Source organism: Pelecanus crispus, chromosome 2 (genome assembly GCF_030463565.1).
Source record: "Pelecanus crispus isolate bPelCri1 chromosome 2, bPelCri1.pri, whole genome shotgun sequence".
NCBI lineage: Eukaryota > Metazoa > Chordata > Aves > Pelecaniformes > Pelecanidae > Pelecanus > Pelecanus crispus.
Window position 1 is genome coordinate 106,275,016 of NC_134644.1, and position 21,111 is coordinate 106,296,126.

The 21,111-nt window shown below is 40.4% G+C and overlaps 1 protein-coding gene across 1 annotated transcript; it reads right to left on the minus strand.

Moving 5' to 3' along the window:
• Window positions 1–1,597: 1,597 nt before the first annotated feature.
• SLC39A6 (solute carrier family 39 member 6) lies at window positions 1,598–19,214 on the minus strand. Its single transcript, XM_009484274.2, has 9 exons — window positions 18,498–19,214; window positions 17,405–17,585; window positions 16,954–17,123; window positions 15,458–15,670; window positions 13,753–13,822; window positions 12,147–12,524; window positions 4,776–4,856; window positions 2,557–2,747; window positions 1,598–1,758 (listed from the first exon to the last, which is right to left on the minus strand). Exons 1-9 carry the CDS (start codon window positions 19,212–19,214, stop codon window positions 1,606–1,608), a joined length of 2,154 nt encoding a protein of 717 aa, XP_009482549.1. The 3' UTR covers window positions 1,598–1,605.
• Between the last annotated feature and the right edge of the window lie 1,897 nt (window positions 19,215–21,111).

A 21,111-nucleotide genomic window follows, 5' to 3' on the forward strand; every position in this document is an offset into this window, starting at 1 on the left:
CCTGAGGAAAGACTGAAGAAGGTGGAAAAGCTAATATTCCACTGGCTGCAGAAACTCCTGCAGTCCCCATTTCTTAACTAGTAAAAAAACCCCTAAAACCTCTCAGTTCATTCCAAACGTCTGTTTCTGAGGTGATAGAGTAGTTTTGGCTTTTGTGGTATTACAGACTGACATATGCCAGACTGTTTTAACCTGTCAGACATGGTATTATCAAACACTTCCTCTTTGTTCAAGCTTTTTATTCAGCTGATGATTTGAAGCAGTGGTAAAGTTGAATCAGAAATAAGTTCTGTTATATTTCTGGGATTTTTAAAGCTAGCAAGGTAAGATAGCATAATTCTGTTACTTATATGAGTGGTTTAATGTTCACCTTCCCTGCAAATGCAGAATTTATTTACTTTGCCATTGCGTTTGTCATCCTTCTCCTTCTTTTAGTTACTTTCAGGGTGGCTGAAATATTAAGACTGTAAGCTCAAACTATATACTTTATGTATACACTTATAATTACCCTTAACATGCTGCTTCCCTATATATGCTGTCAAAGGAATTTTGCTATTTTGGATTTCTCAGCTTTAGTTGTTGCAAAGAATATTACTGTTTTGCAAGCACAGGTTTGCGTGCAGTCACACTGAACTAGAAGTAGTCAGCTCTGCCCCTCAGCTCATTTCTCAAAGTAAATCAACACTTTACTTAAGGAAGCTGTTGCACTAAATGACTATTTTGTCTCAGCCTGTAGCACTCCTGCCCTTGGTATCAGACTTCAATACACCTTTGCCATTTCAGACAGCGTTAAGTGGGATATAGCACCGCTTTAAAAGTCGTCTTGATGGAATTCACGTATATTAGAGCTAGAGCTATGCTTTTACAATCTGATAGCTGTACTTTTGTTGCTGATTTGAGAGATCGGTAAAGAGCAACTCACATCAGAAGGGATGAAAAACAGGTAAAACATTTGGTGCAAACACTTAAAACAGGACTTCACAAGAATTTGTTTGGAGTAGAAACCAACCGGAATAAGACACACAGAATCCACAAGCTACTGAGAGAAGAACCACAGCACAAAGGATGGAGCGGACTCATCTGCCACTCTGTGTAAACTAGGTGGATGCAGAAGAGATTAGTTTCTACCAATGTAAACACATGCTACCCATTACACGTCTTGTTTGTTTTACACTGCTCACTGTGCTTTGTATCCACTGATTCGATTGTGCTAAAATAAAAACCACTGTCATTTTATTTCTTTAAGCCAACAAAAGCACTGAAGTAAAAAAAAAGTTATATATAATTACACACAGTAAATAAATTTACTAAAAAAACCAAAACCCTAACCCCCCCAGACAATACTCCTTTAATAGATTTGGCACTTTCACCATGTTTTAGGAATTACAATTTTCCACAGTACCATATGCAATGCTAAATCCTAAGTGGAAAAAAAAAATCCTTACAGTGTTCATTTCTATCGGGGGAGAAGGGAGGGAGGGACACAACAAAGCACACCAATAAAAATATCTACTCTATATCAAACGTACCTCTCCATTAGGAAATGTACTAGAAAAAAAGTACCAGTTATAATTTAACACCAAGCTCTCTTCCTGGCAACCAGGATTACAGGTTTATGCTGAATACAATCTTATGTTCAAATACGGAGATAAGCAGCATTATCCCAAAACCCAACAGAATCCCAGCGTTCTGCAACAGGAAGTATCCCCAGCGGCTACATCCATGATCACTGGCATCATTGTGGAGCATTTCAGGCACCTAAACAAACAACAAACTGTTAAATGCCTTCAAAATAAACAGTTACTTCAAACCCAGTTCTTCAACCATGAGGTAGCACAGTCTTACTCCTCTGGTCTTTCCTGTTGACTGCATTAATGCTACTCTCCTTGAATTAGGTGTCACTCATTATGAGCAACATTATCAGAGTCTACTTTCATATTGAGAGACAGAGCAAATCTGTACTGTTCTAATTACTGTTTTCATGGTAATTATGCTGATGTCTTAAGCCAGCCATTTACTCAGGATATGATTATTTACCAACTGATTTAATCAAGCCACACCAAGAATTTTATTCTTAAGGAGACAGTTAAGCTTTCACGAACATCCACCAAATACTTTGTACTTCCGTACAAACATACTTCTGAGGTACAGTATAGGTTTTAATACAATTCTTCTTCATCCCAAGAAGCGGTAATGATTTAATACAAAAGCCGAAGCACATTTGGTGCTGCCAATAGTGTGCAACTTGCAGTCTTACCGGCTATCTGCTATGCTAGCCACTGTCAGAAGCAAATTTTTTACTCAACTTCTGCTGTTAACTGCCTCTGTTTAACAACTAAGGGAGAAACAATCTCTGTTCCTACAGTAATCTAAATAAAAGCAATCTTCCACCTGATCATTTAACTGAGCACTTACACTGCCTACTCATCGGCACCTTCAAGCGCAGAAAAAGTTAATTGAGGGAGAAAAGATGGAAGAATTTTTTGAGCTCAAGATATAGTTAGCTTTAATTCTTAAGCTATGCTATATAAAATTCAAGTAGGTCTAGCCACTTACCATATCCACAAGAGCCACATACATGAACAAGCCAGCAGTAAGTGCAAATATCCACATTGAAACATTGTCTGCATAATGACCGATAAGAATCCCAGTCGCCATTCCGAGATAGGCCAGCATAGCTGACAGAGCATTATAAAGCACAGCTTGCTTGACAGTCATACCAGCTTTTAGAAGTACAGCAAAATCTCCTACCACAGGGAAAAAACAAAACAAAAGTTTCATCCTCAGGTAACTATTGCAGTATTCATGAGTTCTCCTCTTACTTACAGGATTACTAAGCTATTTTTATGCTGTCGTCTGCCTTATTTTTTTCCTTCAAAAAATCAGAAACCACTGGGGGACAGAAAGTTAAAAAGGGCACATGAAGAACAGCACAGCACCAAACACTGTAAGTTTATAACCTTAAAATCTTAGGATTTTTGGAAGCAGCAGCTTTTAGTGTGTTTGCATTTAAACCAACACTATAAAATACTGCAGTACCTGATACGCACGAGTGTTCTAAAGAAGCTTCCAAAATAAAATATTCTCACTTAATTGCATAAAGCAATGGTGATGATTCCATTTATTATCCTGAGCTGCTCTTTGTACTTTAAGTCTAGCTGTTTCATAAATTTAGAAATAATTTCTTTATTAATTTCCGTAAATGATCCTTAACATCTTATTTTTACTTGAAGGAATGATAGATTACCAGCCATAAACAGGTTTTCCGTAATTCAGAATAGAAATTTTTTGTTTAGATAAATTAGATCTAAACCAGAGTAAAATAATATAAGTTTATTATTTGGAAATAAAATGGATTCTACATAAAAATGGAAGTTATCTCCAGTTAAAGTAAACAAAAGCAATCTTCAAAGCTGAGTTGAGTAATTTGTTACAACAGCTTTTCCCACAAGATACTGCAATTAAGACGAACTGGTATGTTATAAACATTGTTTAGCATTAACAGAATGATCGAATTTTATCCGCAGCTACCTTCAGCTAGTCTCATTTGTTTCAGTATTCCTATGCCACTTCATGTCCTCTGTTAAAGAAGGTATTTCTATCAAGTTTTCTGTGCCGATTAAAGAAGTATGATTTAAATATTAAGATTTGTCTTGCTTCCAAAACCAACACAACATTTGAATCTAAAATTATCAGATTTGTAACATGAATTTATTTTGTATATTTGTACTAACAACACTTAGTACATGTAATTAATACAAGCTCCACAATTCCTGTGGAATTTATATTAAGATGAACAAGACTCAATTCTTCCCATGTCATAAAACCAAGTATATTTTCTACAGAGTAATGTATTTCTGTGTAACATTATTGTACAGACAAATATATCAAACTGTTTAATAAATAGTGCGATGTATACACAAACTGGTTTACAAGCTCCATTAAATGAAATTGAACATTCTACTTTCTAGGGAATTAAACCTTAAAAAAGTGCAAGCAAACTGTTCTTTCTGCATTCTATACACCAGGTATGAGTATGGCCATGACAGCCAAGGAAGAAATACCAACTGCACATTTGAAATGATTCAACAATTGGAAAGATCAGCTTTGTTCCGAGTTAAACTAAGCAGCTACATCCTGTTATCAGAAGCTTTATTGGCCAAAGGGCCAAATACTAAAATTACAACGTAAGACACATGCATTCCCATGAGAAATTAGTCATTAATTTAAATCACTTGCGCTTGAAAGACAAACACTTTCTAGGAAAGATTCCTACGTAATTGCAGGTTTAATTTAGAGCTACAGCAGTTCTTTGCAAGACTTAAGGAAAAAGCAGCAAATGTTATGCAGAAAGGAGTTTGACTAATTGCGACCTTCCCTTTTAGCAGCACAAACACAAGAATAAAATTAAACAGAGATGTGCGAAAAGCAAATTCTGACATACATTCTCCTGCAATTCACAATTTATGTTGCTAAGGAGAATAAAAACTACAACTGAACTATACAGAACAAGTTGTAAGTAACTGCAAGAGACACTGAGTTTTAAACAAATTAGCTGAAATAGTTAGATTTTTTTAAAAGGAAGATTTATTCAATTAAGAAATAAAACAGTCTTTTAATAAAAGTATTCTAGAGTAGACAATCTGACACAGATTGACACAGATCAAGTCTTCTGATCAAATTTTACTGTGTCACAGAATAAAACCACTTCTAATTCTCCGAAGTGCACTTCTAAGTACCTATACCTGCAGCATATGGAAATACTGGGGTCTTACCTAGCTCATGAGGTAATTCATGGCAAAATACAGCCACAGAAGTGCTTAAACCGCTAGATAACCCTTCAGTAAAGGCTGCTCCTATGAAGAGACAGGAAAAAAAACAAAACAAAACATTACAGCGTATTCAGACATCAATTGCAGAAGCATTGTTGCATATGCTTGTATCAGATTAGGACATACTAATTTCACTCAAATTTTTTCTTATGCTTGTGGAAGCATTTAAACTTTAACTGAACAGTTTGTGTTTATGATTCGTAAGTTTCAAAATCAGAAGCTACACAGAATCCTCCAATTAGTTAAAGCAAACAAAATTTCACTACCTTATTTCTGAACTAAGCCCAATACCTTTCAACAATACAACCCTCCCCCAAAAATGCAATAAATGGAAATACTGTCAGAAAAGACACTTTTTTAAAAAAAAAAAAAAAAGATAAGAAGGGAAGAAGGCAGCTTGATTGCCTCTGAGAGTCAGGCACTGGAAAAAGGGAAGGCAGTTCAACAGTAAGAGAGACTATATAGTCATGCGAAATCAGCAGTGAAAGATTGTGAATTCTAGGCAGCTTGCACATAAGTGCACTATTATACTTCAAGTGGAGGGAAAAAAAAAAAAAAACACAAAAACCCCTTAAAGTAGTCTAACAGTCCTCATCTTTCTTGTTTCCTCCACTCCTTCTGTTGCTTACTATTCTTCTTATTTGACAGCAGTGAAGGAGGAGGCAGCACCCAGCAGGGCTGAAGAGCTGAACCACAGCTCGCACCCAGCACAGGAGATCCCCAGCTGCATGGAGAGCCTCACTGAGGGGTGCAGCAGAACCATGTCCAGCTTCCTCTTCAGCTGCTACCAGGAGCATGTCAGCAAACAAGGTGCTGCCAATAAGCAGTCAGAGAGGCACGAGGCCATGTCACAGTAGTTGGCACGCAAGGGACCCAGGAGTACTGCTCACAGAAGTGGAGCTACAATGGCGATGAGACCACAGGAGACAATCCTCATTCTCCGCTGGGGTTGCCACCCCCAGTACTCCAGCAGCCTCTACCGAGATGTAACTCCTGAGGGCAGATGCTGCTGTCCAGGTCTTCATCTGCAAGAAATGACTGATGCTCCTCCCCACAGTGACAACAGCAGCAGCTGTACCTCTGGGATGCATGCCGCGGCACTCAGTGAAGGAAATGCAAGAAGTAGTGAGCAGGCATCTTTGGATGAGGGATAACGAACAGGGGATTGAGAGGGTGTTCAGAAGAGGTTCTACAAAGGCAAGAGCCCATGCCCCTTCAGACTAAAGAGGAAGGCAGGACCAAAGCAGCACTGGAACAGGAAACATGAACAATGGGCAGGAAGATGGGCAAAATTTGAAAATAGTGAATCCTGGCAACCGGAAGAACCCTCCGTCCTCACCCGCAGCTGCTAATCTAAAGAACATGGTCATGACCCTGGTAGCAGAGAGAGGATAAATTAGTTCTGCCTAGCCCAGAATATTAATTCAGCACATCAGATTAGGGCCAGCAATACAAAAAGAAAGGAAAGATTTTTAGTGATAGGAGATTCCCTCCCATGCAGGATAGAGGGCAGAGGCAGACCTGCCAGAGCTACTGCCCAGGGAAGTCCACTGCTTGCCCAGAGCCTGCCTTGATGATGCTGTGGAGACACCAAAGCTCATTTGGCCTGTCATGGATAAAAACAGACTGCCTAGAAAGGACAGAATATGTCACCTTTTTTTTTTTTGCCTATCTACCTAAAGTTGTTCCTTGACTGCACAGAGCTCCAGTATAAAACTACGTATAAATGCAGTTCCTTGTGCCTATTGAGCCTCTTGGTCAAGATCGCAGTAACACTAGGAATATGGTTACAAACCACCTAATCAAGAAAAGGTGGTGGATAAGGCTACCTATGAACAACCACACAAGACATCACCCACTCACATGAGAATTTGCAGCTGTAAAGGTAACAGCACTGGACACACAATCCAGGATGTTCCTTAATTGTGTTTGGTTTTCCCAATACAAACGATAGAAGAGCCAGCCAGGATTAGAGTTCTGCTTGACCTGCTGCTCACAAACAAGGAAGAACTTATGGCAAATACAGCAAAAAATGGCATCTTGAGCTCCAGTGATCATGAGGTAACTGAGTTCAGGATACAGAAGGAGGCTGGGAAAGGAAGAAGCAAAATTAGGACTCTAGATTTTAATGAAGTAGACTTTGACTTATTTAAGGAACTACAGGGTAGAATACCCTGGGAATCAAAGGGGGGAAAAAGTGCCCAGAAGACACGGCTGATTTGTAAAGCACGCTTAACAGAGTGCACAGATGAACTACTCTATTTGTGCAGGAACACTGGGACTTCCAACAGAAGACGCATCCAGCTAAGCAGAGCATGTCTTAATACATTAAGACTCAAAAAGGAAGCACACAAGAAATAGAAACAAAGATTGGCAACAAGGAAGATACAAGCAGGAAGGAGGAAGACCAAAGCCCAGCTGGAGCTAACAAGACACCAAGGATAACAAGAAACAGTTCTACAGGAATGCTAGTTGAGAAACAAAGTTGAGGAAAAATTTGGGTCTGTTGATGGATGGGAAAGGGAACCAAGCAGTATACATAAAAAGAGGCTGAAGCACACCAGCACCACCTTCATCTCAGTCTTCATAGACAAAGCCCGCACCATTCCAGAAAGTAAGGGACAGCAGAGAAGCAACACTTTAGAGATACTTAGGAAAAAATGGAAACACTGAGATGCATCTTGGGATGGGACTCACCCAAAGGTGCCGACACAGTTGACTCGTGTGACTGCAAGGCTGCAGTCTATCATCTGTGGAAAACCGTGGCTATAGAAGGCCCCAGTGGAACTCCAGGAAAAGGATAACATTACTCCCATCTTTAAGAAAGGCAAAGAACAGGGCTCAGGGAACAGTCAGCCTCACCTAGTTCCTGGAAAGATCACGCTGACTATCCTCTTCAAATCCCTCTCCAAATGCTTGACCCAGCTTGAGGAAATAACTCACTATAAAGATGGTGACAGCAGTGAATATGACAGAACTTGACTTTAGTAGGATTTCTGACACTATCTCCTACAGCATTCTCACCTGGGACTGGAGGAAATATGGGCTTGAAAGTTAGATGACTGCACTTTGGCTGGATTGCTGGGCTAACAGGGCTTGATGGCTGGCTAGTAACAAGAGAGTTCACCAGGACAAATACTGTGACCCATTTTCTTCAATAGCTTCGCTAATGATCTGGATGAAACAGACTGTACCATCAGCATATTTGCAAGTTACACTAAGTTGAGGGGCAGGGTAAGGGCTGAATTGACACATCAAGCCCTAGAGCTTTAGGCAAGAAAGCGCATGGTAAACTTGAAGACTAGGCCAACAGAAATCTTACAAAGTTCAGAGAGGAAAAGTGAGAAGTTCTGCATGTGGGGCAGAACAACCTCATGCATTAGTACAAGGTAGGAAATGACTGGCTGAAATAGCAGCCTTCCTGAAAAGGATGTGAGGATTATGATGAACAAGTTAAATATAAGCCAACAGGGTGCTCTCATTATAAGTACAGTGAGCCACAAACTGTGTAGTCTTAGGGGAAGCAAGGCCAGAAGACTAAGTTCTTATCCCCCTCTAAGCACTGGTGAGGCTGTTACTGGGATTCTCTGTCCACTTTGGGGTGTCCCTGTTCAAGGTGGTTATGAATACCATCCAACAGAGGCTGACAAGATGATCAGAGGTCTACAGTGTAAGGCCTAAAAGCTTGAGGAGGCTAGGTATATTTAACCTCCCCCTCCACCAGACTAAGGGGTGGTCTAACAGCAGCTTATAAGTACCTTTAGCACAGTCACAAAGGAACCTAACTCTTCAAAGTAGTGACAGATGACACAACAGGGGGAGAGGCTGCAAATCACCATTTGGGAGCTTTGGGCTGGACATAAAGCTTTCCTTACTAAGAGAGAGCAGTGCAACACTAGAAGAGGTCAGCCACAGATGTGGTGGAATCTCCCCATCTGTGGAAGTTTTCATGGTTTGGCTGTGCAAAGCCATGACTGACCCAATCTAGTTTTCCCAAGAGCTGTTTCAAGCAGAGAGTTCGACTAGATGACCTCTAGAGGTCACCCATTTCTATGACTGTAGTTGTGAAGTCCAATCCACAGATGCACAGCGTGCAAGACGAAAGCTATTCTGACTTGAGCCCCGAGCAGGAATGTTTTCCACCACACTCTGAATCATTCAGTCATAGGAGTCTACACAGTAATTTACAGGTAAGTGACAGGAGTTACTGCTACTCGACTAGCAAAACAGGTTATTAGTGAACACTATCAACCTTTTCTAGGTACCAGCCTGTTTTCCCCACCTCCAAATGCTGCTTTATAGTTTTGGAGTCAGATTTTGAGACAGACAGGATAGCTACAGTTACCTCCTACTAAGACAGCAGGATTCATCAGCATTCAATCAGGCTTCAGTTTCTGAGGAGACCAGATAAGTAGAGGGAGGCAGAAGGTAATTACCTTCTCCCATGCCTGCATCCTCAATAATCTACAAGTTCCTCTATATTACCGTCTCTATACAATGTTTTCCCAGTCTTATCACTTACTAGAGGAAAACTAAAAATACCAGAATCCAGCTTAATCACACCCGGTAAATCTAATTTTGGGACCACACAGGCAAGCCAAACAAAACCTGACCGCTTTGCAAAGTACCTAGGTGGTTGATATGGCTGTATACAGTACAGCTACATAACCACCAAAGTACAAGCTTAAATAACAGGAATATCTATTTTTATTTTTCACTGCTAAAAAGATGTCTTGAAACATAAACAAATTGAAAACTACATTAACACATCTGGTATTATCCCCTCTCAAGAAGTCGATTTAGTAGTGCCATGGTATCTTAAAATATACTTTTAAGACATCACTTCTCTCAAGAAAAAGCTAAAGAAGAAAATATATATGCAAGATCAGTGTAAAAATAGTGTTCTGGATTTTAGTTATTTAGTTGAAGCTACACAGAAAAGTTCAAATCACAGAAGATCATTTTGTACAAATGAGTCAGATGCAACTGTTCCATGCTTTAATGGAAAAATAAGCACTTTTAAATCTTATCCCTACATAATTAGCCCAACAGATTTGAGTAAAAAAGTAACTGATGGAAGCTATGAATAACAAATCACATGAGATGAATGAACTTAAGTGAAGGGTTACTCTGGCTAAACCTATCTTCATGGAAGCATTCATGTCTTCATTTAAGTACAGGTAAAATATACACAAGTAGTATTGGCATTTTTACACCATCATCAAATCGATGTTTTTCCATAATACTTTTGAGCACATCCAGAACTGAAGGAAATCCACATTTCCATTAACCTGAACAAGCTACACAGCAGGACTTCTAAAAGCCATTGCTCTCACTTGTTCAATAAGCCTTTATTAACCTTCCTCATACTTTTCCCTTCATAACTATAAAGTCATCGCTCCTTCCCAAATCTCCCTGATGTTAAGAGGTAATTGATTCTGCGTGTCATTTGTATGCAAATCCTCCTGTTTCTACCACATTTTCACTACTGATCTGTTCAGAAATTCACATTCCATGCTTCAACTTTCATCAAAAATGAGATTAAATCAGAAGGTCTCTTTTCACATTATACTTTGAATCGACAATCTGAACAACTGCAAATACTGCTGTGAGAAAATAGTTATTATTGGGTTTTCTCCTCAAACAAGAATGAACTTGTTTCTACAGCAAAATTTACAGAACTACTGATACTGCAGAACTGACCCCAGTATGCTATACAAGCTGGAAATGAATCCAGTACCTGGATTTAAGACTAAAGATTAGTCTTAAATACTACAGTCAAGATTACAGAAGACTAGCATAAGAACTGAAGATTACTGATTTGACTTCACTTTCTATAACTTTAACCTTTTAAATTTAAAATACCTGTAGTCTAGCTCTCCTTCTAGAAAAAACGAGGGAGTTCCCAAATCTGACCTCCCAGCCAGAAGTCCAAAACACAATATTCAGTCTGTTATTTTTGTGACAGAGAAATCTTTTCACTGAAGCATTGCCAAAAAAAGACTGAACTACAATGTGTAAGGGAAAAATAGGGACATGAACAAAAAAGGAACAGAAAGGTAAGTGTTCTGTTTACATATGAAAATAACTGTTTATACCAGTTTAAATTAAAAAAACCGACCAAACAAACAAAAAAATGGACTATTATGCTCAACTTTAAGAACAAGATTTTGAATAGAGTATGACTGATGTTTAAGAAAATTTTTTTTTTTTTTAAATACTTTTCCAAGAAGAGAGACTGAGCTTGTTTTGAGACCGAGTACAGCACACGGAGCATCTGAAAGAATCTACTTATGCTACACTCCCTTAATTGATATAGACACTCTTAATCCAAAAATCTGCATAAAGGCAACATATAGTGACTTTATTGGCATCTTCTCCAGGAATCATATTTCTGACAGGTAATAGCTAACTAGTGTCCTGTTAATTAATGCCCTACTCACATTCCTAGGATACAAAAAGCAGCACAGACCTTCTCTGGAAGGTTAGTACAAGCACTAGGAAGAACTGCAATGCTGCTCTTTAGTGGACGGTAAGATCTGAGAATCTGGATGTGACAGGACTGCTATGCAACAGTGTAAAAGCACCTTAGAGAACACTGCCTTGGACCAAATTCATTTTACAGTAAAAACGAATGCATGCCTACCTCCCACAGCACAAAAATTACACATATGTATTGCCTAATCCATTTGGGTAATCTTCAGGCTAAAGCAGACTGAAACCAGGGTCCCGTCTCCCTACTCACCAGTGCTCTGGGGAAACTTAACACATGATGTGTAACCAGTGCCCTGCATTGGCAAAGCCAGACATGCAAAATATAGAACCTGACCTTGCTGTGTAACAAGTGAAGATGGAAGAGAAAAAGAAATAAAGCTGCCAATGGCCTGACTGAAGTGGAAAAAACACAGTTACTTTGTATGTGACCAAAAAAGATAAAGTCTTAAAAAAAAAAAATAAAAAAAAAAAATTGCTGAGCACTTCCAGGCATTGAAATACAAAGTCAGCTCTGAGTCCTAAGTATCATTTTATAAGCACAGCTTTAGTTTTGAGAAGTGTTAACTTTGTTAAAAGTAGGATATAAAGCAAAGTTTATAGATTTCCTAAAGCATAGCTGTAAGCACATAATTTCTGTTTCATTTGTCACTGATCTTCAGGTTGTTAAACTGGAGATTTTTCTTACTCATTCAGAGCTGCTATCAGATAAAAGTTTAGGCTTCAAAGATATGGACCACTAATTAGTTATGTTCCTAATGAAGAGGTAAGCAACAGCAAGACTTCGCTGTCCTCACATACAACAAAGCTGCTAACACTTACCAATTGCTAGGCCATCACTAAAATTGTGTAGTCCATCTCCCATAATCACCATCCATGCCAGAGTTGCTATCCCCGCATCCTTCAGTTCTTCACGTGAGTAGCGCTGACTGTGACTGTGGGGATGATGGTTCTGATGATGGTGGTGATGCAGAATATGATGGTAGTCATGGTGATGATGACTAAGATGATCTGTCTGTCCTAGAGTATCGTGCAAGTGAGAATGACATTTGTTTCTACAGCCCCTGGACACATATTCACTGTCAACCTCCTCTTGATGAGAATGAGCTATCATCACTTCTTCTTCTTCTTGTACAGTTGGCTGCTGAGAAATGAAGGGTGATGGATCTTGAGAGTCTGTTCCTAGATAGCCCTCAGGCCCTGTTACAAAAACCCAGAATACAATGTTATACATATTTAAAATCACCTAGGAAGCAAAGATACAATAAACAAGTTGAGTAAGTGATGCGGTAAAGAAACTAGTAAGTCTAGAAGTTGAGACTGATACCCTAGCTTCTTGTACCAGAAGCTTTTTTTTTCCCAAGGGTTTCCACAACTTATTTTAATTTAATCAGATTTTGGAGATAATTCCTAACAAGTCAAAATAATAAAAACTTTTAGTTTCTGTCCCCTACTACTGAAGCAGACCCTACATTATGGCCACAAATGCCTCCTAAAAGGTAAAAAAGCACGGAGGCTGTTAGTTCAATTGCTTCAGAAAGACCAAGTGTCTGGAAAGCATATGCCGTTTATTCATCTTAGGGCTGAAGACTAAGAATGGAGAAGAGGATTATGTTACAGACAATTCTGGAAATTCCCGTATTTCCTATAAATACAGGAGCTTAAGTTTGAACACCTGAAAAATAAACGCTCAAAAATAAAGTATTAAAACACAGACCATGAAACGTTCTCATATAAACATTAATGGCATGCTAAGGTTAGTTTTTTAACTAACTCCTAAAACTTGCTAAATTCTTCCCCTGCAATTAAGTGAAAAAATACACTTTTTTTTCTGCTTTACCATCAACTCCTCCTTTAGTTATAAAATTATTCTGAAAAACTAAAGAGAAACTACAAGAGCTAACAAGTATCTAGTGAGGTGTTTTGGCTTACAGCATGATCATTTGCAGTCCAAATACTTCAAGTAACTTCTAGGATCTTAGATTATTGACCTTATAAATAAATAAATACTCAAACTAACAAAATCCAGATTTAAGATATACAGAAATCTAAATAATGGATCACACATATCACATCCAGCAGTCTAAAGAGAAGCGTAGAAGCCAGCAGGTACAGCTGTATTTGCAACAGGCATAGCCAGAAGAGCCTCACAGAATTACTTCAACTTCTGCTGTTAACTCCAGAATTAAAAGGCAGGTTTCAAAACTGTGAATTCACTACTTCCAACCTATCCATCCTTTTTAAAGGAAAGCAGCAAACAGAGCTAGTCCTCTACATATCAATGCAGACAGGTTTTGTTTTGAAAAGCATTCAGGTAGGTAGTGATCCAACCTACAGTAAGAAGCAGATCTATGAGCTGCCATCAATCAGGTGTTTTTTAAGTAGCGCTGCCACAAAATAACAACTGTGCAGTATTACTGAGACTTACGATCGTCTGTATCTAACTTTTCTTCGTTCGCTGAAAACTTCTTACTTTCTCCATCATCTTCATTTTTTTTCTTATTCCAAAAGAAAATACTGCAGTTATGAATATTTTACTTATTTTTCAGGATATACATGAGCAACATTATATTCACAACATTTATGCAGCCTGCACAGAAAAAGGACAACATGGAAGCCATATAAAGAGTGCAGAAGAGGAACAGAAACTCAGCTAAGTACAGTAAGATGACAAAGGTTCCTCAGGCTCCATAGGAGGGGGGAAAAAAAAAACCAACCCAAAAAACCACAAACCAGACAAACCCACACACATAAATACCCCACATTTTTGCATGAGGAATAAGCAGAGGGCTTCACTTAAGAAGTGAAACAGATCAAATATTGAGGAGTTATTCCACTAATTCTTTTCCATTGTAACATCAGTATAATTTTTTTTTCTAGTGTACTGAAGGAAAACCAAGTAAAACCTCTAAACATTGCTCACTAATGTCTGTACCACAACAATTTATGATCAGTGACTCAGTATCTAGAAGGGCGTAATTAGTCATAACAGGAAATCTATTCCCAGTGACTGAGAGAAGGACACAAAAAGTACTTGCTTTGCTTGAAACTCTTCATGCCCTCTCTTGGCAAATAAATTTAACTAGAGATAGGGAAAGCAATCCTGTCGCTCACAGTTAGTTTAGCATCAGTATAAACCACACCAACACAACCTCCTGTGACCAAAGTCAAAAGAGCTTACACAGCATCTGCTCTGAGACTGCTGCCTTAACAACCAATTTAACAATAAAAACTAAGCAGAGATTATCAGTCATTGCGGTAGCCTAGAAATCAGCTATTTTTAAGCAAAGTCATTAGTAGTTTACTAACTTTCTTCAAGTAAAGCTTAAGATATCACCAGCTTTTACTGTATACTTTTTACTGAGTCAACTTTTACATCATTGTTTATTCCTGGCTACAATACTCTTTAAAGAACTCAGTTACCAATAATTGGAGAGTTACCAACATTTATGACCTGCCAAAACTCAGTCATTACTTACCGTCCACATAAAAAACAGCACAGTAATCTGAAAACTGTATTGCTCTTCTTTTTGCGGAAGACAAGGGAAGAAACGAGTGGCTTGGCAGACTGTGTTTCCAAATGGAATGCTATCTCCTGAAGTCACTTGCTACACTGTAGTTGGATGCTTATTTATGTAAGCACTTACTGCCACCCTCACCCATTTCATGCAAGTGACCCCCTCAACATGAATACAGTAACTATATGAGGCCATCTTATTTCATCCGGTATGAGAATTAAAATAGTAATAATAAAAACAGTTTAGATAGTTATATAATTGTCTTGACATGTCAGAAGGAAGTAAATAATGAACAGTAACTTCTTATATCACTCTGTTTACAAAGGGTGCAATTGGATGTTTGCTTATTAAACAATTTGCTATGGTGTCAAGCCTGTACTATATGTCTAGTTAAGGAAATAGCTCCTCAGAGCTCTTCCGTAACAGGACCGCACAAAAAAGTTATCATGTAGCTTAAAAGTATACGTCACTAATGTAAATGAAATTATAACACTAATCAAGTCAGCAATCACTATTAAATCCAGACAGATATATGATACTCATAAAAGTTTTTTATAAGTCTATTCAGAAATGACCATGCAATACAATATAGCTTCAAAATAAAAGTTTCTCTACCTTTTTCTTCTTGTCTTTAAACTGCTTTATTAAAGTGATCAAATGCTCCACTAGAAACATGAAATACAAGCCTCCAAGTGCTGTAAGTCCCTTCCATGTAGAATCCAGGTAAGCACTCTCCTCTGTATTTTGAAAAACAAGATGCTTGATCATAGAGCCTTTGTTTTGTTCAAGCAGAGGTTTTTCGTGATGATGGTGATGGTTTCCATGAGACTAAAGGGAGAACCAAATGGGGATAGTCATTATAGTAAAAAAACCTGGTAACATAAGAAACATAGGAAGTATTCTTCACATTCCTTTCCTCAAGTCTGGAGTCCAGACTTGACAATTTTCATGGGGTAAATGCTCTGGATGCAAACTCAAACAGTTACAAAGAAATCTGTTAATAGGAAAAAACATTGCAAGGACTGAGAGTAGGCCTGGTATTCACCCTCTCACTGAAGCTACATGCATACTGCTCAATACAAGATGTACAACTGCCCCCACAAAAAATCCTGACATTGTCAAGGAAACTGCATTTTAAGTAGTAGTCACAGCCAGCACACCAATTACTTTCCCATCTTTCCCATCTATGACAGTTCATAGACATCAAACACCTTTTTCTATGAGGAACTTAGCAGTAATTTCCTTCTTTAAAGGAAGTCTGACATTCTTCCCCTCCTCACTGGCTACTGATACATTCAGAATCAAAAATCTTCTAGGACACCTTACTCACATAGCAAATACAAAATTAACTGAAAGGAAAAAGAAGAACCTGATGAATTACAGGCAGGGCTCAGAAATCACCACAGGATCCACAGTCCTTTTTATCCATCTTACCTGAAAGCTGCAACAAGTTACCTTTGGGGGGCGGGGGGAAGGGCAGGCAGGGCAGGGGGAATGTCTTTTAAGAGCTTCAAGAAAGGCAGAAATTTAGCAATCATAGTCCAATTTCATTGTCCATATTACATAACAGCAATATGTAACTCCAAAAAGTCTACCAAGTAATGTTTTTGCAGGACTTCAGAAATGCTTGATTCTCATCAAAAAATTACAACCGATAAACAATCAACATAAGTGGCTGATAACAGAAAATAGTGGATTACCTATTCCACATTTAAAGTGTACAATGAGCAATCTCCGCTATCTCTAAAGTTCATTAAACTAGAAAAAGAAAATAGAGAGGCAGCATTGCAATAAGTGACTAAAAACATTTATGCAAAATTCTTGCATGCAAGGAACAATGAGTGATTTGGCAGCATATATGACTAAGAACAGGAAGTAGATTGAGGGATAATGGTGTGAAGTTCTTGCACTGTAAGGACTGTGAAATGAATACTTCAAACAGTTTTTCCCAAATAGGAAACCTTTCCAGCAAATAATGTACCTTACAAGGTTGAGAAATGACTCACCAAATAGGTATTAATTAATAGGGATTAAAATTATCACTAAGAACTACAGACAGGTATCAAATTCTCTGCTTTGAGATAATGAACAAAACAGTAATTAATACTTACATGTGGAAGGAGGTGTAAGAAAGCATCTCCACTCAAAGTCCCCACAGCCAACGCCACAAGAAAACTTAGAAGAAATTTGAAAAATACGCGATTCATCAGTGGTACCAATATAACACCCAATAAGGAAAGAAAACTGATGACGGAGATAGATATAAAGCCACCAATCCAAGCTGGTAAGGAAAAAGAAAAAAGAGAAAGAAAAAAGCAACAAGAATAAGTAACACCTGTATGAGATTTTCTTTGCTTAACATTCCTGTTATCAAACACTCCTGATCATTCAATTAATTGGATATTAACAAATGGTACACCACAAAGATTTCTCTCTAGACATGGTTAAGTGCCAAAAGAAAATTACATACTTCTTTCAACTCTGAAATACATTTCTCAGATTTATAACCAATATAAATGGGTTTCCAGTAAGCTTTTATTCCATGTTAAAAAAACAACCTACCTATTTGCAGAGAGTAACTTTTTGGAGGAGTTTCAGCTTTTTCACTAGTCGCATGGACTATGCAGTATTTGCCATCAATCTGATTAATAAGAGCTGGACAGAGGTAACTAAATTCTGTAGCAGTCAACAATGCTTGAGTGCCTATTCCATGGGACTGCATCAGTTTTGACGCACTGGAGCACTGTGGAAAGACACACATGTTAAAGATTAACCAGAACCAAAATACATGATATATCTCAAGAGGACTGGACATCCCATTTTAACTGAAATGCAGTGGCACCACATGGAAACAGCTCTATCAAAGGTAACTTGTGAATTCAGCACCTACGATGATACGCTACACAACACCCACTCTGAATTACCTGGCGTGACTGCATACATTAAGAGCCCAAAGAGATACTTGCTTTTTAAAGCCTTTAATGGGGAAGGATCTGATTGTGTAAGAAAACTGTCTACAACACAACTGTAGACTTTATCAGCACTGATTTTTACTATTTTAAAGTAACAGATAACATTTTCCAGCAATCTTTTTTACAGTTGGTCTCTTAAAGATAGATAGGGAGGGAGTGAGGGAGGGGGTTGAAGGAGGAAGGTGCCAGTTACTTCCCTGCAGTTCTACACTATCTGCCATAGGATTACCTAACATCTGTGAGGCAGCTTTGATAACAATGACAGTATTTTAACTAGATTATTTTACTTTCACCACATTATTAGGAAAACAAGACAGATTCTGGCTTTAAGGCCAGACAGTGAGTTTTAAATTTGAAGTAGTTTTCATTTTTAGTAATATTTTAATATATAAACACTAAATATATAAAACCAAGTGTATGTTTATACTTAATATAAGCATGTTTCTTTTTAGGAAAAATGAAAAATAACTAGACTGCATATATATTTTCCTCTGAGCTTGTGAACATAACATGACATTCCTTCAAAATGTCAAGTTTCAAGGAAAGTTATTTCTGTGTGTTTTGCTATGAGTAGTTACACCACAAAGCTTGTACCCAGTTAAACGGTAAGCACCTGACAAATAAGCCATAACAACATTCCTGGTGGATCTGGATTCCCAAAAATACAACAGAATCAGTCTCACCTCTTGGGTATTTTGGTTCTTCAGTTTAGAATACAAGTAACTTCCTCTTTCCAATTCCTTCGGAGAAGTATGAGATTCATTTGCTTTGCTGTTAGCAAGCCAGCTTACATTGCTGCCACCCGTGACATTAAGGGCATTAGAGCTGGTCAGACCTAAACGAGCAACCGGCTTGACTTCTCCAGGTTGCACATTCTGCAATTCAGAATGGCCATCTGTGGGAGCAGTGATGATAGATGCTGTTATTTCATTAACAGTGTTCTTGCTGCGTACAAAGTTCTGCTGATGTTCTACATTCTCTACTTTATGAGGTTCCTTTGAGTGACTGTTCCTGTGATCTTTGTTAGCATCAGATTCATGGTTTGGACAAACAGTCTTCTCAGAGTTTTTGCTCAATGAAACATGATTATGATGGTGATGATTGTGGTCATGATCGTGGTCTATTTTAATCCTTTTCATTTTATCTATACCTATGTTCTGGAGCAGTTTTCTAAACCCTTCAATCGACAGAGAGTTGTTTTCTCCATAACGATGAAAAAGTTCTTGAAGGTGAAACTTCTGTATTAGTCCTGCCAAGTCAGTATTAATGCCAGCTGCCTTTTCTGGAAAAGTTCTCTCTGATGTATGCACAACAGTAGCTGTCCCCACTCCATGATGATAACTTTCACACAGTAGTATGGAAAACAATACAAGGAAAGTGACCGATACTGTACTCTCCATTGCAGTTTCTTTTTAGCAGTGAAAAAAAAAATCTAGAAAAAGAAGAAAATTTTAACAATTTGCATAAGACTGATCACATCTTCCTCTGCAATAGATGTTCATAATTTGTCTAAACAAAAGAAAACCACAGCAAACCAAAACAAACCCGGCTCAAAGTATCAACACAGTAAGAGAAGAGCCATTTAAATGTCTTACGCATTCAGCATTTTTCCGCAGATGCGTGGCCTCAGGCAACAGGAGATGAAGCTACATACCACAGTGAGGTCACTGGCTGTAAACACCCCCCAGGTGTAAGCTTACCTTTGTTTAGCTTGGCCTGAGTCAGTTTTCTAAGACAAAGTGAACAAATGAGAGCATCCTCAAGGGTGCACCAACTGAACTTTAGGTTTGGCTTTTCTTGTGGTTAGAAGAAGCCTTACGATTCCACTCTTAGCAAGAAATAAGTAGTATAAATTATATGTTCCTGCTTAACAATCAAAATTCCCAACCTTCCATCACTGGATTTCCCAGACCTCTTGGCAAGCCAGCAGGGTGAGTTTTCAGCACTCGACAAAAAATATTTTTTATGCTGCCGCATTCTATCTATGTTTCAACACTGCTGTCGTATGGCTCCTTTCACTAGGCAGGCAGGCAGGCCACTGCTGCCGACCACATGTTCACAAGTGCGAACGTCTGTGTGTTTCATTCCATAAATACTCAAGGGAGGCTATGAATTAACTGCGTGCAGGACTAAGCCCGAGTGCTGCCCCAGCCCTTTTTCAGGGAGCCACAAAGAACTTAACGTAATGCAGAGAACTTCACAGTTTTCAATAAGATTATAATCAGCCTTAAAAAACCCAGCACCACCGCCGGGACCTTCGGGACCCGCGGCAGCGCCGGTGCTCACGGTCCCCGTTGCAAAAGGCAGCAGAGACCCCCGCTCCCCAGAGCGCCGAGCCCGGCCCCCGGCGAGCGCAAGGCGGGAGGGGACGGCGACGGCCCCAGCCCCGGCCCCGCCGCTTTCCGGGCCGCCGGTGACCGCTACCCCGGGCTGCCAGCGCACGCCGGGGGCGGGGACGATCGCAGCCCCGGGGCGAGGCAGCGGCCGGCCCGGCCCGGCCCGGCCCCGCCTCACCGGGCGGCGGCGCCAGCGGCGCGGCCCGGCCCACCACGCGGCTGCCGGCCCCTGCCGAACCATGCGGCGCACAGGGCTGCCCCGCGGCCTGCCTGCGCCGGGGGGGAGGGGGAGGAAGATGAGGAGGAAGAAGAGGAGGAGGAGGTTGTTACCTCGCCCGCCGCCGGGCCGGGCCCCGTCGCCGCCGCCGGACCCTTCCCACACGCGCGCGCAGCCGCCGCCGCCCCCCCGCCCCCGCCCACTTCCTTTCCTCTTCCGGTTACGCCTCGGCCGTCACGCGCGTCTCCGTCGGCCAACGGGGAAGCGGGACGGGTGTTACGTAGCGGCGGCGGGAAGCGCGTGGCGGCGGCAGCGGCGCGCTGGGCCGCTTCGACGCTGCCTGGAGCCGTCGCCGGCGCCCGTGAGGGAGGCGGGGAGGGAAGGGCCCGCCCGCTCCGCCGCCCGCTCCGCCGCCCGCTCCGCCGCCCCTGCCCCTCGCAGGGCGGGTGCCCCGCGGGAGGGGCGGTGGGCGCTGCTCCAGGGTCCCGGCGGTCTGTGGGTGCCGCCGGGCCCAGCCCCGGCCTCCCCAGCCGCGGGGGCGGGGGGGGGTCCCTTTGCCCGGAGAGCTCGGGAGGGCCCAGGAGGAACCGTGCCAGCTGGGGAGGGGCAGAGCCGGTGAGAGCCAACGGGAGGGAGGAGGTGGCCAGCGGGGAAGGCTGAATCCTGAGGGGGTCCTTCCAAAAATACTGACATTTGGATTCAGCGTCATTCGGGAGATGGCGGCGCGTTGGGAGGTGTGAAATA

What these genes read in the sequence shown, in the direction of transcription:
- SLC39A6 (XM_009484274.2), bottom strand. Translation starts at nt 19,214, where the DNA reads ATGGAGAGTACAGTATCGGTCACTTTCCTTGTATTGTTTTCCATACTA. An exon ending in AGAACCAAAATACCCAAGAG is followed by an intron (nt 17,586 to 18,497) that starts GTGAGACTGATT and finishes GTCTTTCCACAG; the next exon opens with TGCTCCAGTGCGTCAAAACT. An exon ending in TCTTACACCTCCTTCCACAT is followed by an intron (nt 15,671 to 16,953) that starts GTAAGTATTAAT and finishes TTCTCCCTTTAG; the next exon opens with TCTCATGGAAACCATCACCA.